The 16105-nt window shown below is 41.3% G+C and overlaps 3 protein-coding genes and 6 non-coding genes across 10 annotated transcripts; 1 reads left to right on the forward strand and 8 right to left on the reverse strand.

The window, feature by feature from the left end:
- The first annotated feature begins 1348 nt into the window (after window positions 1-1348).
- map2k1 (mitogen-activated protein kinase kinase 1) lies at window positions 1349-12368 on the forward strand. 2 transcript variants are annotated; one of them, XM_069527785.1, is made up of 11 exons: window positions 1349-1618; window positions 5981-6191; window positions 6674-6820; window positions 6950-7027; window positions 7200-7251; window positions 7849-7973; window positions 8430-8637; window positions 8780-8844; window positions 11320-11378; window positions 11492-11537; window positions 11616-12368. In XM_069527785.1, exons 1-11 carry the CDS (start codon window positions 1536-1538, stop codon window positions 11727-11729), a joined length of 1188 nt encoding a protein of 395 aa, XP_069383886.1. In that variant the 5' UTR covers window positions 1349-1535; the 3' UTR covers window positions 11730-12368. The 2 variants fall into 2 exon arrangements, with proteins under 2 accessions (XP_069383886.1, XP_019934451.2); XM_020078892.2 differs by lacking the exons at window positions 11320-11378; window positions 11492-11537; window positions 11616-12368 and adding exons at window positions 8979-9037; window positions 9151-9196; window positions 9275-9733 and having other exon boundaries at window positions 1354-1618.
- Window positions 9730-11576, reverse strand: LOC138410777 (large ribosomal subunit protein uL4A-like). Its single transcript, XM_069527786.1, has 4 exons — window positions 10528-11576; window positions 10236-10319; window positions 9928-10048; window positions 9730-9847 (listed from the first exon to the last, which is right to left on the reverse strand). Exons 2-4 carry the CDS (start codon window positions 10310-10312, stop codon window positions 9776-9778), a joined length of 270 nt encoding a protein of 89 aa, XP_069383887.1. The 5' UTR covers window positions 10313-10319; window positions 10528-11576; the 3' UTR covers window positions 9730-9775.
- LOC138411007 (small nucleolar RNA SNORD18) lies at window positions 10120-10187 on the reverse strand. Its single transcript, XR_011243650.1, has one exon. It is a non-coding gene; the product is annotated as a small nucleolar RNA SNORD18 (small nucleolar RNA).
- Window positions 10399-10469, reverse strand: LOC138411004 (small nucleolar RNA SNORD18). Its single transcript, XR_011243647.1, has one exon. It is a non-coding gene; the product is annotated as a small nucleolar RNA SNORD18 (small nucleolar RNA).
- LOC109624328 (large ribosomal subunit protein uL4B) lies at window positions 12071-15992 on the reverse strand. The gene is made up of 10 exons (XM_020078893.2): window positions 15837-15992; window positions 14972-15143; window positions 14740-14846; window positions 14338-14476; window positions 13945-14069; window positions 13365-13494; window positions 12874-13030; window positions 12582-12665; window positions 12274-12394; window positions 12071-12193 (listed from the first exon to the last, which is right to left on the reverse strand). Exons 1-10 carry the CDS (start codon window positions 15837-15839, stop codon window positions 12122-12124), a joined length of 1110 nt encoding a protein of 369 aa, XP_019934452.2. The 5' UTR covers window positions 15840-15992; the 3' UTR covers window positions 12071-12121.
- Window positions 12466-12533, reverse strand: LOC138411008 (small nucleolar RNA SNORD18). The gene has a single exon (XR_011243651.1). It is a non-coding gene; the product is annotated as a small nucleolar RNA SNORD18 (small nucleolar RNA).
- LOC138411006 (small nucleolar RNA SNORD18) lies at window positions 12745-12815 on the reverse strand. The gene has a single exon (XR_011243649.1). It is a non-coding gene; the product is annotated as a small nucleolar RNA SNORD18 (small nucleolar RNA).
- Window positions 14148-14247, reverse strand: LOC138411009 (small nucleolar RNA SNORD16). Its single transcript, XR_011243652.1, has one exon. It is a non-coding gene; the product is annotated as a small nucleolar RNA SNORD16 (small nucleolar RNA).
- LOC138411010 (small nucleolar RNA SNORD16) lies at window positions 14566-14664 on the reverse strand. The gene has a single exon (XR_011243653.1). It is a non-coding gene; the product is annotated as a small nucleolar RNA SNORD16 (small nucleolar RNA).
- Window positions 15993-16105: the final 113 nt, after the last annotated feature.

The raw sequence follows: 16105 nt of genomic DNA on the forward strand, positions 1-16105 counted from the left end.
ATTCGAATAGAAATGGTGATTAAAAGCTTCAGCCATGGTCGATCTTGTCAGTAATGTGATTATTATGGAGCTGTCAGTTGATTGATGTTAATTTGATTTAGATTTCCCAATCACACCGCTGCAGATGCTTCTTCATTGCCTAAACGTTCACCAGTCATAAGTGGTGCCTCTGAATTCAGTCCAGGTTTAGTCTCTGATGTTGTTGGCATTGGAGAGTTTTGGGAAGAACCAATGACTGTATCTGTTTTTAATGTCTGTCAGCAATAATATTAACAGACAGGAGGAAGTTCATCAGTGCCACAGATGGGTCAGCGATAAGGAGATTAACAAATCATTTTATAAATCCTGATGATTACATTTCTCATAATGCTGGTGTGAACTTCAGTTTAAGATTGAAAGGGATGTTACTGCCACTGACACAAGCAACAGGACAACGATAACTTCAAGGTTCAGTCTGTAGAATTTAGTGAAATCTAGTGGTGAAGTTGCATGTTGCAGTTGAATAAATATAGTAAAGTATTTAAATATAATCATCCCATTCTAGTGTAAAGAAAACAATAATTTGTACAATTTAGATGAAACACACTAGTGAAAACATTGATAAGATTATTTTATATTTTATTTTATTTTACAGTTTTTGCCAATATATCCCTTTCACCTAAATCTTACACACTGGATCTTTAAGTCAAGGGTAAATGTATTTATAAAAGCTGTTTGTAAGTATGATATCAATTATTTTGTGGTAAGAGCACCAGAGCTCATTCACTTATTCACATTTAAAAACATTGCATTCATTTAAAGCCATTTGTAACAATGTATATGTAAATGCAAACAATTATTATCATGTATAATAACAGATCAGTGACAATTTCTGCACAACGAAGTCATTTTTGCTGGTGGTGATGATAATGTACTTTTTTTGTAACTCTAAAAATGAATGCATGAACTTTATGTTACTTTTGTAGTAAACGTAATGGGGGACCAGTACATGTAAACACCACGTCCTAACCCCAGGCTGCATATTCAGTGGGTGTCAGGCCACTAAACTCAGACAGCAGACTTTTTAAATGACATCTTTTATCTCTGTGAATTTATCATATTAATTATTGTCTTTTTTATTGCTATTTATTTAGCCTCCTGAATCTGAAACATGCAGAAAGTGAATGCCTCCTGGAAATGAACATGAACAATAAAATGATGTGTTGAAAATAGAATCTCTCAAACTGGTTCCTCCATCCCTGCTCCCACCCCTGCTCTCCTTTGGTTTCTACATTGTAATACCACCCATGGCCAGCAGAGGGAAGGAGTGTGAATGTTGTGACGTCTCATCATTCACATCCACCATCCGCCCATTAATAAGAAGGTGTGTGTGTGTGTGTGTGTGTGTGTGTGTGTGTGTGTGTGTGTGTGTGTGTGTGTGTGTGTGTGTGTGTGTGTGTGTGTGTGTGTGTGTGTGTGTGTGTGTGTTTGTGCTCCTCGGCTCATCCGTCCACTCTGCTGCTGTAGTGTGTGTGTGTGTGTCTTCTTTGGGGAACATGCAGAAAAGAAGGAAGCCGGAGCCGATCCAACTCAACCCGATCCCGGATGGAAACACTATCAACGGCACCGGAGCCACGGAGTGAGTGACAGCGTTCATCTTCCACCCATTCACACTGATCGACCATCGATACGTGATCGATGTTGAATGTGCAGTAAAGGCCAAAGACAGCTGGCAGCACCGTGCACGCTGATCAGTGCATGCACAGTTAGGCTTAGGTGTTTAGTTGTGAGGGTTAAGTTAGGGTAAGGGGCTAGGGAATGCATTATGTCAATGAGTGTCCTTACAACTATAGAGAGACATATATGCGTGTGTGTGTGTGTGTGTGTGTGTGTGTGTGTGTGCGCGCGCGCGCGCGTGTGTGTGTGCAACAAGGTTTTACACTAGGGCTGCAACTAATGATTTTCATCCATTGAATAATTGATTATCCAATTATCATTGGATTTCCAAGTTCTCAGAGTTCATATATGGTGCAGTATACAAGAGAAGCAATTATTACAATATTGTTGATTTATGAGTCAATGTTTTTATTTCAATAAATCTAGAAATCACCTCGAAACACCTATACCACCTTAAAATCTCTGGAAATAATGAAAGATATTCATAACCTCAAGTTAAGATCTGCAGACAATATTGTCAATGAGACAAATTGTCCAAAACAAAGATAATAATTTGACACAAGATAAAACAATTGTTTCCAGATGTGAAGCAGCAAAAACCAGCAAATCATCGTATACAAACAGCTGAAACCAGTAAATTGTCATTTTGTCCGAATGAATGAATGCAAGCGGTTAATTTATCATCAGATTTTCTATCGATCAATTATTCATTTCAGGCACTAAAAATATTTGGCTGAAATGATTTCAGTTTATCTTTACAGCTTCCCGAAGCCAAACCTTCATGAATGCACCTTGTTAGTCATCCCCAACGTAAATGCTCTAACATGGTCCTCAGGTCGTCTCTTCATTGTGTCACTGACGTGTGGACCACTCCATCCATCCGTCTAACTTCACACTGTGTGTGGACAGTGATTATTTAGACATTGACCTCAGCAGGGCGGCAGCATGTAGAGGGATGTTTTTGTGTTTTGTAGACATTTTGTGTGCGCGCCTGTTCCCACTGCCCTTTGACAAAACACATTAATGGAGACTTTAAACTGTTGGGACATGGTGCTCTAGTTCAGTTCACAGAGAAGAGCTCAGTCAGTCCAGCAACAAGCTGCATCAGATGAGATGAGGATTACATAACATGTCATCCCGGGTAATGGCTGCTTGTCTAATGTGTTGTGGACGCAGAATACTTCGTTGTTTCATCATTAGATCATACAAGTGTGGCCATTTTGTGTCTTTTGCACTCAATTGTGAAACTGTAAAATCTAATAAATATAAAATCCATTTGTTACTTTCTACAGTTACAAATATTTCAAATTAAATTTTTTTTATTGGCCTATTTAATGCCTGAAAACATTGTTATTATTATTTTGGATAACACATTCACACATTTAATCAGAATCAGGGGATGGAGTAATCCAAGCAATCAACTAATTGTTTAATTCTGTGACAGGACTTAGTTGACACAAGCTGACGCTGAGTTGAAAACCTCTCAGCGGTGCCAAGAACTTGTAACATTTCATTTTACAGTAAACTAGAAATTGAAGGGAACTATCTATCTATTAATGGCCTCCAGTAAAGACTTAACCATTCCAGACCCAGAGGGACAATCGATCAATCAGATTTATTCGTACAGTCCAAACTCACAAATCACAGTTTGCCTCACAGGGTTTAACAAGATGCAACTTCCTCTGTTCTTAACTCTGACAAGAGTGAGGAAAACCCTTTTAACAAGGGGAAGTCGCAAGTGAGTGAAGTGCAATACATGTCAAGTGTAACAGAGCACATCAACAAAAGAACAATATTTAAAACATTCATGAGAAAAGACAGTGTCTAACATATACGAAGAGGCAATAGAAATTATATTATGTCTGCTGCACTGAGGTGATGAAAGGGTATCTGAACCTATAGGACCAAGACATGGCTATTTCCTCAGGTGCCCAGGATCTTCGTCAAGATTTTACAGGTTTTGGAAGGAGATGAATCGTTGCTGTGCTGGTCTCTGTGGGCTCAAAGATGCAGTTTATGTATCTGCTGAATCACTGACTACAGCATTCCACTATTATCGACCTGCCAGGATCATGGCCGGTATCAATAATACAATACTTTGTGAACAGCTCTCAGTCACGGTTGGTGCTCTCCTACAGTTTTCCTTTGCAAAACGTGATATTCTGTACATAGATGTATAGACACCAACAATTACAAGTGGTATATAAAAAATATTATATTGTAGCTTTATCTTAAGAAAACCTACAAGTTGTTTTGAATGCAGGGGAGAGAAACAGCTCACTTAGAAATGATCTGGACCTGCACACAGGAAGAAGGATTGCTCAGACATGAGTGTTGCATAATGTGTAGATGAGCTCAGTGCAATGGACGAGTCTCTTTCTGAAAACCAGTCCACTCCACACTGCCGAGGAGGATTTGCCAGTCCAGCCACAGGAGAGCTGTTCAGTGGCCCACATAATGTCATGTGACATTATCAGAGGACGTCTACAGACAAATATAAATAACTGAGAGAACTGTTTAATAATAATAACAGTGTAGATTTCTATAGCGCCGCGGACACTTAAATATTTAGGGGACTTAAGTTAGACTAACTCTCAGAGTTTATTATTTGAAAAGTATTGTTATAATTTTCTTTGTATAGGCTGTAGAGGGTTTATACAAATCCACAAATGAAGGAACCACAGCTTCTGATAAATGTAACTTATAACACGTAACAGCGATGTCATCCTCTTCCTCTCGCTCAATTTCATTTCTTGTATTCAACTTCTGCTCGTCCTTGGACATTGTGTGGATGAAGGCACAAAGGGCCAGTGCTGCTCCGTGCTCACTTCCTCTTACACCTAAAGGATGGAGGTGTGTGTGTGTGTGTGTGTGTGTGTGTGTGTGTGTGTGTGTGTGTGTGTGTGTGTGTGTGTGTGTGTGTGTGTGTGTGTGTGTGTGTGTGTGTGTGTGTGTGTGTGTGTGTGTGTGTGTAAGTGTGTGTGTGTGTGTGTGTGTGTGGTTTGCAGTGTGCAGCAGCCGTACAGTCCCTCCCACATATAGTGTGGAGTGTGTTTCAGCCCCGCTCCTCTCCTCACCATCTCCAGCCTCCTCCAGCTCTTCAGTCGACAAAACGCCCACGCCGCCCACAGCCAACTCAAACTAGGCACCTTGTCTCCATGGATATGCAGGCCTGTTGTCAAAAATACAACCACTTAACCCTCTCTTTGCTGGAGCCACAGAGAGGTGAGCATACCATACTCTGCTGCCATGGCTGCTCTCCGCTGAGTCGTGACAAAAACAAAGAAAAAGCACCTTGTTATCTCCAGATGATTGTGATACAATTTATTCCAAACATGGAAGAATAGCAAGAGTCAGCAGCTGCAGATGAGGGACCTTACAGAAGACGTGTTCTTTCTGAATAAGAACACGTGCAGACATGATGAGCTCGAATCATGCACATTTATGTTTGATTCATTAGTCATTTGCAGGATGAAGTATTTTGTAATTTAATGCTTATTTGGGAGCATTTTTGATTATTTAAAAGATTCAGTGTGCTGAGTCTAGTGACATCTAGTGCTGGAGTTGCATGTTGCAGCTGAACACCCCTCACCTCACCCTCCCCTTCCAAACATGAAGGAGAACCTGTGGTAGCCTTTAATTGTCATAAAAACTGATTAGTTTGTCCAGTCTGGGCTACTGTAAAAAACATGGCGGCGTCTATAGAGAGGTAAAAAAAAAAAAAATACGTAGATGAAACACACTCATGAAAACATCATTATTTTATGTTTAATTTCTCCCAATAGATTCCTATCACCTAAATCTAACACACAAAACCTTTAACTTTTTTTTAATAGCAAAAAACTAACACAAGGTTTCACAATCTATTCAGTTAAAATAACATAACCACTCTTTATATTCTCACACTTTACTGCAGTGCGTCGTGTTTTGATACAAAGGAGGAGGAGGAGGAGGAGAGGTCAAAGAGCGGCAGGTGTGTGGAGCATAAGCTACAACTGACTAGTCAAGGAAATGCATCACCATGACAACAGTGCCAGGAGAGCTGGGAGGGAACAAACACTGAAACACACCCTGCGACAAGGCTCTGTCGTCCAGCTGCCTCTGTCGTTTCAGTTGTTGCCGGCAGCACGTGCAGCAGTAGCTGACACACTCAGCTCAGTGTTCCCTCTGAGGAATCACTATGACATGTACATACAGTAGTTACTTCACGTCACCTGAGGGAACAGACACAGATCTGCAGAAACTGTCTGAATGAACTCAAGAACCTTTAATTTGGGAAAGAACACAAGTGACTCATCTCTCCTTCTCTTTATCTCTTTGTAAGAACAAACTTGGAGGCTCTGCAGAAGAAACTAGAGGAGCTTGAGTTGGACGAGCAGCAGCGGAAACGCCTGGAGGCCTTTCTGACACAGAAGCAGAAGGTGGGAGAGCTGAAGGACGATGACTTCGAGAAGATCTGTGAGCTGGGTGCCGGCAACGGAGGAGTCGTCTTCAAGGTCTCACATCGACCCTCCGGTCTGATAATGGCGAGGAAGGTGCGCTGTGGCCCTCATGGTTGGTCGTAGGTAGTGGTTTAGTGAAAACTCTGAAAGCAATTTTTGCTTTAAGAAAGAAGTAGAGATGTGTACTGTGGTTTGACATAACTATATATGAAGTTTTCCTCCCAGTACGTCGGACAAACATTGATCTTTACTTTGTTCTCGGAGCACAATACGGAATACAGGTGTGAATTTGGTTGTTTTTCCTCTTTTTTCAAGTTTTTCAGTTTGAGAGCAGGACTTGATTTGATTGTTTGAGGAGGTTTGATAGACACGGTGCACAAAAAAATTCAAGAGCTGAAGCAGCACAGGACATCTGAGTATATTTGAGTGCGAGCGCAGGGTTTTGAGTGAAAGCATTACGGAGACCAGTCTGTGCAAAAGCGCTTCAGTCTTTTATGTCAGATATTGATACATGTGCGGTATCTAATGTGTGTTTGCGTGTATATGAATAAAACCTGACGTCTACCGTCTTCCAGCTGATCCACCTGGAGATCAAACCAGCCATCAGGAACCAGATCATCAGGGAGCTGCAGGTGCTGCACGAGTGTAACTCCCCCTACATCGTGGGCTTCTACGGAGCTTTCTACAGTGATGGAGAGATCAGCATCTGCATGGAGCACATGGTACAATATTAATATGGCTGCCAGTACCTGTTTCTTCCATGGTCAACATTATGGGCACTGAAAGAAAGTGACAATACTTTTTTTCATCATTAGATGCTGATCCAGATTTTTGTCTCTTGTTGGTTATAGGACGGCGGCTCCTTGGACCAGTCGCTGAAGAAAGCAGGAAAGATACCAGAGCAGATCCTCGGCAAAGTCAGCATCGCTGTGAGGAGCTCCTAATACCTGATCCTCTGTAGTGTTGTGCTCTGGTTGTCACATTACAGCTGTATTTGTGTTGTTTTTGGATATAAAACTGGAATCATAATGATGCATATGTAACCCTCTGCCAAAGAATCTGTGTATTTACTCTGCTGATATGAAATATTTGTCTTTCCAGGTCATTAAAGGCCTTTCCTACCTGAGGGAGAAACACAAGATCATGCACAGAGGTCAGTCACTAATTTACTGAAATATGTTGGACATTAAATACGGTTTGGCCTTTTACATCACCTTTAAACACTGTAAATACAATACTGGAGGGACAGAAACCTGGCTGGTGTGTAAAAACATATGTCTAAAAGTTTAGTTAATCTGAAGCTTTGGCAGGATGAGTTAGTTGAGTGGATTTCCTCCAAAATTACAAAAATCCATGTTGCAATAAAAGAGCATTTTGTACTAACAAGGCTGTAACTTTGGAAGATGTCCTTTTGATTAATCCAAGGCAGACTCATACAAGGTCCAGATCATTTTTTTGTGGAGCAGACTGGATGTCGTTTGCCATCACTTACATTGAAAGCACAGTAGGGAAAGATTTTAATGGTCTGTATAAGCAGGAGGAATTATTACAGTGGGCTGCTCCACTTGGTTCATCATGAAAAAGTCCTGAACACTTTTTCTCTAAGTTATTTGAGGCAACAAGTGTGCAGTGTCACTTCACATGAATTCCCTGTTTCAGATCCATGGACAAGATGTTGGATGCTGCCTGTTGCTCCCTGCTGAGCACTTACCCACTGTGTTCTCCTAAATGCTGCATGTGCCTCTTTCAGATGTCAAGCCTTCCAACATCCTGGTGAATTCCCGCGGTGAGATCAAGCTGTGTGACTTTGGAGTGAGCGGACAGCTCATAGACTCCATGGCCAACTCCTTTGTGGGCACTCGCTCTTACATGTCTGTGAGTTTACACAGACACTCATCTTTCCCTGCTGTATTCAGTCACACATTAGCTAGGATTTTTGTCACACAGACCTGATCAACTGGTCTTACTTAAAAAAGGCTCCATGTTGAGGTCATTTCTCTTTTCTTGTTAAAAGCGGGTAAACATGTAGAGTCAATCTGTGCATTTATATGCCCTGTACCGCCTGGATTTATTTCTCTACTGTGTCAAAGTACAAACCGGCTTTTTGATTGTGTGTTTTAATATTTTTTACGTCTCAGCAGGATATCGCAAAATCTACCCAATCTATATTGCCATGAAATTTTGTCCAAAGGAAGAACCTATTCAATTTTGTTAAGGATCCACAATATTTTTCTCCACTTAGAGTTAATTTCTATGTGGTTGGACATTACTATTTATATATTTTATTCACTAAAAATTAATTGCAGTAATTATATTTCTGTTTGTGTGCAGCCTGAGCGTTTACAGGGCACCCACTACTCTGTTCAGTCGGACATCTGGAGTATGGGTCTGTCCCTGGTGGAAATGGCCATCGGACGCTTCCCCATCCCACCACCTGATGCTAGGGAACTGGAGCAGATTTTTGGCCTCCTGATTGAAGGAGAGTCAGCCTCCGGCGAGTCCTCGCCAAAGCCACAGCCTCCTGGGAGACCAGGGAGCTGTAAGTCTGACATGACATTGGAGGAAACTGAGTTTTTGAAGTTTAATGGAAATGTTTTCAACAGTATATGAAGGAAAATAATTTGATGATCTAGAGTAACGTGAATTGAAGCAACACTTAAATTATCTTTTCTCTGTCGTAGCATACGGACCTGACAGCAGGCCACCAATGGCTATATTTGAGCTGCTTGATTATATAGTGAATGAGGTGAGTGTTTGTCACGATATCATCACTTCTTGACTTGATAAACATGCCTGTGTTGTGCTAATGCCTTAGCCTGCAGTTTGTAGCCATATTTTACTCATTCAGTGATGATCATGTTTTTCCTTCACCATTTCCAGCCTCCACCAAAGCTACCTGGGATATTCAGCTCTGAATTTCAGGACTTTGTAAACAAATGGTATGAAGCAACGTCTTACTGCTGTTGAACAGTGGATTGTCCACATATAAAACGTCTTGCCATCTGCTGGTGAGAAAATGCATTACATTTACAGGGATATCTTTCCATTTCAGTTTGGTTAAAAACCCTGCAGAGAGGGCAGACCTCAAACAGCTGATGGTAAGTGTGAAATAGCATTCAAATGATTAGTTTTCTACTCTTTAACAAGTTGACACTGTTTAACACTCACTCCTCCAGGTGCATCCTTTTATCAAGCAGTCAGAGGCAGAGCAGGTCGACTTCGCTGGCTGGTTGTGCAGCACCATTGGACTCAACCAGCCTGTGACACCCACCCACGGCACTACAATGTGATCAGCTCCGCCTTTTTCCACAGTCCTCTTTTGACTGGATTTGTTTTATGTGTACATTCTATGTTTGTATTGAGTATTCAGTTGGTTTTGGTTGTGTAATCAATAGTTCTATATTACGTGTATAAAGCTACATGCCATGTGAATTACCCATGTATGGAACACTTACCTGGGCAATATTGCAGGCCTGCCTGAAAAGCCATCTTTTTCTAGTAATCAAATATGTAACTATAAATGCTGCTCTACCTTTGTGCTTGATATTCCTCTTTGCCCCAGTGTCCTTCAGCACCAAAACATTCTAATCTTTTATGCTAATTGTGTGGAAAATAAATTTTGATGGACTCATGAATTGGAAATTGTTTTATTATCACTGAAGTCTTTAAGTAGAAATTTATGCCTTGACTTTTTTAGGTGCTCCCTTCCTTCCAGGCTTCTTCTTGGGTTTCAGCATCTTGGCCTTGATCTAAAGGAACAAACAATGTTAGAGTGACATCAATCGCATCTAAGATTGTTGCTTCTGTCGTGATATGATGCTCTTCTTACCGCAGGGTCGTGCTTGAGGATGGCATGACGTCTGGCTGTCTTGGCGTACGGGTTCAGTTTGAGCATTATCCTCAAGTTCTTCAGAGGATTCTTCTTCAGCACTCTGCGGTTGATCTTTTTGCTGTAATGCCAATAAAACATATTCTTAACTATGACCTACTAAACCACAAAGTTTGTAATTAACCCAGAGAGTCGCTCAGAACTTCGTTTATTATCAGGGTTCAGAAACACGGACCTGAAGTAGTAAATCATCATGTTGGACCAGCCATGATACATTTAGACAAACGTATAAACAGAGAAGTGCTTACTTGGGGGCACAAAGTGCTTTCTGGATCTCCTCGCTCTTTAGAATCCTGCTAAGGTCTGTGTTGGTCATCTTGTGCATTGGGAGGCTGAAAAAAAGGACATTGACAGCATGTTAATGTACGGAAATAATATACTAACAGGAAACTGACCAATCTTATGTTACCAGAACTCAGAACTTCTTTAATATCACATAGATTCAAAAACACGGACCATGAAGTGGAAGCTCATCACTGCAATATGATCAACACCAGTTTGATTTGTGTCACAGGGTGAACACACTACTTCAATACTCACTTGTAACCGAGTTTAAGGGAGGCGGGTTTACGCCAGGTGCCATACAGCTCATCCAGCTTGCGGAAAGCGCTCTCAGTCCAGATGCAGAAGCGTCCAACGTGACCACCAGGGGCGAGCCTCAGGAGGTTCAGTTTGTTCACGTTCTGCAGAGTGATGCCTGCAGATTACAGCACAAGTACATTTAGCACAGAGGCTGATGGGGCATCATCTTGAAACTTTTCTAAGATGAGTTTCACATTTAAAGCTATAGTTAAAACCAAGTGACAATTGAAATGACTGTTCAGTTAACATAAAATTGATCAATTCTATAATCCAGACACCTACATCAATACAAAAGTATATTTTGTGTTTGAAGAATAGCACAGTGGCACTGACTTAACCAAACGTGCATCATTCTCATTTCATATGAGTGGATATGAAACACAGGTGAGACAGATTGTTCCTGTGATAGGTCAATATTAGATTAAGACAAAAGACAAGTGATTTTACATTGTTCAAGTAGAACTAAATACAAAAAATATTGAGATAATGCTAAGTTACAAATGTCAATCTCACCTGGGGATGTTACTGAAGCCTTTGGTGACACCAGCGTCTTGGTTGTAGATGATGCACAGCCCTTTAAATTAGATCCTTTGACAGTTCCTTGTCTTACCCTTACCAGCATGAGAGCTCACTGCTTGACTTGATAAACATGCCTGTACACTGCTGTGTTGTGCTAATGCCTTAGCCTGCAGTTTGTAGCCATATTTTACTCATTCAGTGATGATCATGTTTTTCCTTCACCATTTCCAGCCTCCACCAAAGCTACCTGGGATATTCAGCTCTGAATTTCAGGACTTTGTTAACAAATGGTATGAAGCAACGTCTTACTGCTGTTGAACAGTGGATTGTCCACATATAAAACATCTTGCCATCTGCTGGTGAGAAAATGCATTACATTTACAGGGATATCTTTCCATTTCAGTTTGGTTAAAAACCCTGCAGAGAGGGCAGACCTCAAACAGCTGATGGTAAGTGTGAAATAACATTCAAATGATTCGTTTTCTACTCTTTAACAAGTTGACACTGTTTAACACTCACTCCTCCAGGTGCATCCTTTTATCAAGCAGTCAGAGGCAGAGCAGGTCGACTTCACCAGCTGGTTGTGCAGCACCATTGGACTCAACCAGCCTGTGACGCCCACCCACGGCACTACAATGTGATCAGCGCCGCCTTTTTCCACAGTCCTCTTTTGACTGGATTTGTTTTATGTGTACATTCTATGTTTGTATTGAGTATTCAGTTGGTTTTGGTTGTGTAATCAATAGTTCTATATTACGTGTATAAAGCTACATGCCATGTGAATTACCCATGTATGGAACACTTACCTGGGCAATATTGCAGGCCTGCCTGAAAAGCCATCTTTTTCTAGTAATCAAATATTTAACTATAAATGCTGCTCTACCTTGTGCTTGATATTCCTCTTTGCCCCAGTGTCCTTCAGCACCAAAACATTCTAATCTTTTATGCTAATTGTGTGAAAATAATTTTAATGGACTTCTCATGAATTGGAAATCGTTTTATTATCACTGAACTCCAGTCTTTAAGTAGAAATTTATGCCTTGACTTTTTTAGGTGCTCCCTTCCTTCCAGGCTTCTTCTTGGGTTTCAGCATCTTGGCCTTGATCTAAAGGAACAAACAATGTTAGAGTCACATCAATCGCATCTAAGATTGTTGCTTCTATCGTGATATGATGCTCTTCTTACCGCAGGGTCGTGCTTGAGGATGGCATGACGTCTGGCTGTCTTGGCGTAAGGGTTCAGTTTGAGCATTATCCTCAAGTTCTTCAGAGGATTCTTCTTCAGCACTCTGCGGTTGATCTTTTTGCTGTAATGACAATAAAACATATTCTTAACTATGACCTACTAAACCACAAAGTTTGTAATTAACCCAGAGCGTCGCTCAGAACTTCGTTTATTATCAGGGTTCAGAAACACGGACCTGAAGTAGTAAATCATCATGTTGGACCAGCCATGATACATTTAGACAAACGTATAAACAGAGAAGTGCTTACTTGGGGGCACAAAGTGCTTTCTGGATCTCCTCGCTCTTTAGAATCCTGCTAAGGTCTGTGTTGGTCATCTTGTGCATTGGGAGGCTGAAAAAAAGGACATTGACAGCATGTTAATGGATGGAAACAATATACTAACAGGAAACTGACCAATTTTATGTTACCAGAACTCAGAACTTCTTTAATATCACATAGATTCAAAAACACGGACCATGAAGTGGAAGCTCATCACTGCAATATGATCAACACCAGTTTGATTTGTGTCACAGGGTGAACACACTACTTCAATACTCACTTGTAACCGAGTTTAAGGGAGGCGGGTTTACGCCAGGTGCCATACAGCTCATCCAGCTTGCGGAAAGCGCTCTCAGTCCAGATGCAGAAGCGTCCAACGTGACCACCAGGGGCGAGCCTCAGGAGGTTCAGTTTGTTCACGTTCTGCAGAGTGATGCCTGCAGATTACAGCACAAGTACATTTAGCACAGAGGCTGATGGGGCATCATCTTCAAACTTTCCTAAGATGAGTTTTACATTTCAACTTTGACAGCTACATTAAGACAAACGTATATATTTTGTGTTTGAAGAATAGCACAGTGGCACTGACTTAACCACTAACATGCATCATTCTCGTTTCATATCAGTGGATATGAAACATAGGTGAGAGATATTTCTTGTGATAAGTCAATATTAGAAAATGATACAAAAGCCGAGTGATTATATATTGTTTAAGTAGAACTAAATCCAAAGAGTGTTGAGATAATGCTTAGATACAACAGTCAATCACACCTGGGATATTTCTGAAGGCTTTGGTGACACCAGCGTCTTGGTTGTAGATGATGCATGGCCCTTTGCGTTGGATCCTCCTACGGTTCCTCATCTTACCCTTACCAGCACGCATGCGCTGAGAGGCGTAGACCTAAAAAACAGTATATGCACAATGTTATTTCATGTTTGATAAAAAGACCAATATACATGTCATCACTGAGCACATAGCACTTGCAGAGGACTAAAAATGTCTCATGTTTTCACACAATACATAGATGATTTTATCTCCCTGAAATTTACTTGGCCTTTGGCTTTTTACCTTCACAACTTATATCAAAATCAAGATATGTAATCGTGTTAATATTCCAAAAACTGAGGACACTACATGTAGAAAAGTGCTATAGTCCCATATTGACCATACAGTATTTTTATGAAAATCACAAATCATTTAAGCTAAAACTTTGATGTTCAAGTTTATTTTCCCCAGTTCTAGACATGGTGTCAGTGTAAAGACAACTGAATGTCTGACTTATCGCCATCCTAAAAATCACATAATTGTTGAAGCCTTAAATCCTTTCACTTAAGGTCCAAGTAAAACTACCTTCTTGATATCATTCCAGGCTTTAAGCTTCTTCAGCAGGAGCACTGCATCCTTGGTCTTCTTGTAGCCCTCAACTTTGTCTTCAACCACCAGTGGGACCTCAGGGATTTCCTCAATGCGGTGTCCTAACAGACAAAAATCATAATCAACCAAAGATAGAACCAAAACAGTTGTAATTTTCAGATGTAAGTTTTACCAGAGCTTGCTCAGAATTTAACACACATCAATTCCAAGTGACAGCTTAAAGACAGCAGGCAACTGTCACTGTTCACCGGGTCAGACGCAAATTACACCATCATGGCAAGCAGTTATCTCTATTTTAAAAATAATGGCAACAACATTTTGATGGCTGTCTATTCACACTTTCTACAAAAACAGTTTGCTGGGTGGTACCTTTAGACATCACAAGTGCAGGAAGAGCGGAAGCAGCCAGGGCAGAGCAGATGGCATAACGCTTCTGGGTTGTGTTGATCCTGCGGTGCCAGCGGCGCCAAGTCTTAGTGGGGGCAAACATGCGACCTCCACGACACATCTTAACCAAAGTCAAGGAGGTTTGACAACTGCCGGAGATTAATACGTCTTTAATGTACAGTATAAGTACATTCATAACTATTCAAAACCTGCTCAGACTCAATGTTCGTCAGCCATCTGAGCCAGCATATGACAGTAGGCATTCTGTCACTGGTCACAGAGTCAGTCGCAAATTACACCATCACAGCAAGTCTAACAATTTAGTTGCACATTCAGTGATATAAATGGAAGTTAAAACAGCTTCTATTGTGGTCGAAAGGATACATTTCCAAAAGCACCCTGGCCAGATCGGTGAGTACCACCACCTCTCACACGGGGAATACGGGCCACAGCTCTTCCTGTGCCCCAGGACTCTGCGCTGGTCTGGTGACCTGTGATACACAATTACACAGCTAAATCAGTGAAACGTTTTAATGAAGCACACCAAGAAGGTCCTCATTATCATATACAAGTTGGTCCAACATTACAGTTCAGTGTAATGCAGTGAAATACTCACCAGCCAGTTCACTGACTGCATAGGGCTGGCGGCTGTTTTTGCGCATGTTGGTGTGGACAAAGTTCACAACATCAGGGCGAATTGGAGCCTTGAACACAGCCGGCATGACAACATTTTTGCCGGATGATTCTCCTTTCTCGGAATACACCGAGATCAGGGGTCGGGCACAGGCCTGGGCAGCAAAAAGGAAACAAGTGTTAAACTTCAGACAGCTGCATGATGAATTTAAGGTGCACATCGTAATATCATGTTGCAATTGATCTCAATGAATGACTAACTCCAGAAACGTATTGAGGCTGCAGGCCATCAGGTCATATAGCATGTGAAAACGAAATTGTTTACAAATCACGGGTATAAAAAGTCATTATACTGTTGATATTAAACCCCCACCTACCTCAAGTTACAACGCAGCCTCATTGATGCCACGTATTACTACAAATGACCGGGGTTGAGGTTCCTTAGCTTAGCTCAAGTATGCTAATGTGACATAGCAAGCTTATCTTTACATTAACCTTTCATTGTTTATTACTGTGACTGCCTAAGGCACGAAAACAGTCATCGCACATCGCTTAGTTGACTTAAATAAAAACGCAAGCTCAGTGAAAACGTGTGATAACTTGTGACTGGTTGTGTCCGCTCTGCCACTGAAGCCACACGTGTAACTGCGAAACCGAGGCGCCTCGTCCAAAATGGCTCCTCGTGTTAGCTTAGCTAGCCGGGAGCTTTCCACGTTCACTGCTCAGTTAAATCTGAATGTAAGTGTAAACAAGGCCAGACCGTGCTGCCATTTTCGCTTCGCTCATACACCGACATGACACATAAGTATTGTGAAGTGTGTTGAAAGCAAAATGAGCAGAATTCTCACCATTTTCGTTAGTTAGTTTTCGGCTCGCCGGGGACCACGCTCCTCTCGCTATGGCGGCCACAGTGAAAAGGAAGTTGGTGAAGCTCCTTGAATCATTTATGCCTCCGCCTCAGAGCAAACCACTTCCGTCAAGAGCGTTGTCTCGACTATAATTTTCTTGACCCCAGATAAAGATAAGTGATACAACTTAAATCTTTGCATAAAGTAAGAATGGTGTTTTTTTCACTGTTGCAGAGCTCAGGTTTGAACAAAACGTCCAAAGTTTGTTG

Source organism: Paralichthys olivaceus, chromosome 7 (assembly GCF_024713975.1).
Source record: "Paralichthys olivaceus isolate ysfri-2021 chromosome 7, ASM2471397v2, whole genome shotgun sequence".
Classification (NCBI taxonomy): Eukaryota; Metazoa; Chordata; class Actinopteri; order Pleuronectiformes; family Paralichthyidae; genus Paralichthys; species Paralichthys olivaceus.

Coding starts and splice junctions, on each gene's coding strand:
- map2k1 (XM_069527785.1), top strand. CDS start 1,536: ATGCAGAAAAGAAGGAAGCCGGAGCCGATCCAACTCAACCCGATCCCG. Junction 6,821..6,949: donor GCATCTGCATGGAGCACATG/GTACAATATTAA, acceptor TGTTGGTTATAG/GACGGCGGCTCCTTGGACCA. Junction 7,028..7,199: donor TCGGCAAAGTCAGCATCGCT/GTGAGGAGCTCC, acceptor TTGTCTTTCCAG/GTCATTAAAGGCCTTTCCTA.
- LOC138410777 (XM_069527786.1), bottom strand. CDS start 10,312: ATGCACAAGATGACCAACACAGACCTTAGCAGGATTCTAAAGAGCGAG. Junction 10,049..10,235: donor AAAGCACTTTGTGCCCCCAA/GTAAGCACTTCT, acceptor TTGGCATTACAG/CAAAAAGATCAACCGCAGAG. Junction 9,848..9,927: donor TCCTCAAGCACGACCCTGCG/GTAAGAAGAGCA, acceptor TTGTTCCTTTAG/ATCAAGGCCAAGATGCTGAA.
- LOC109624328 (XM_020078893.2), bottom strand. Junction 13,495..13,944: donor CCTGGAATGATATCAAGAAG/GTAGTTTTACTT, acceptor ACTGTTTTTTAG/GTCTACGCCTCTCAGCGCAT. Junction 12,666..12,873: donor TCCCTTAAACTCGGTTACAA/GTGAGTATTGAA, acceptor CCTTTTTTTCAG/CCTCCCAATGCACAAGATGA.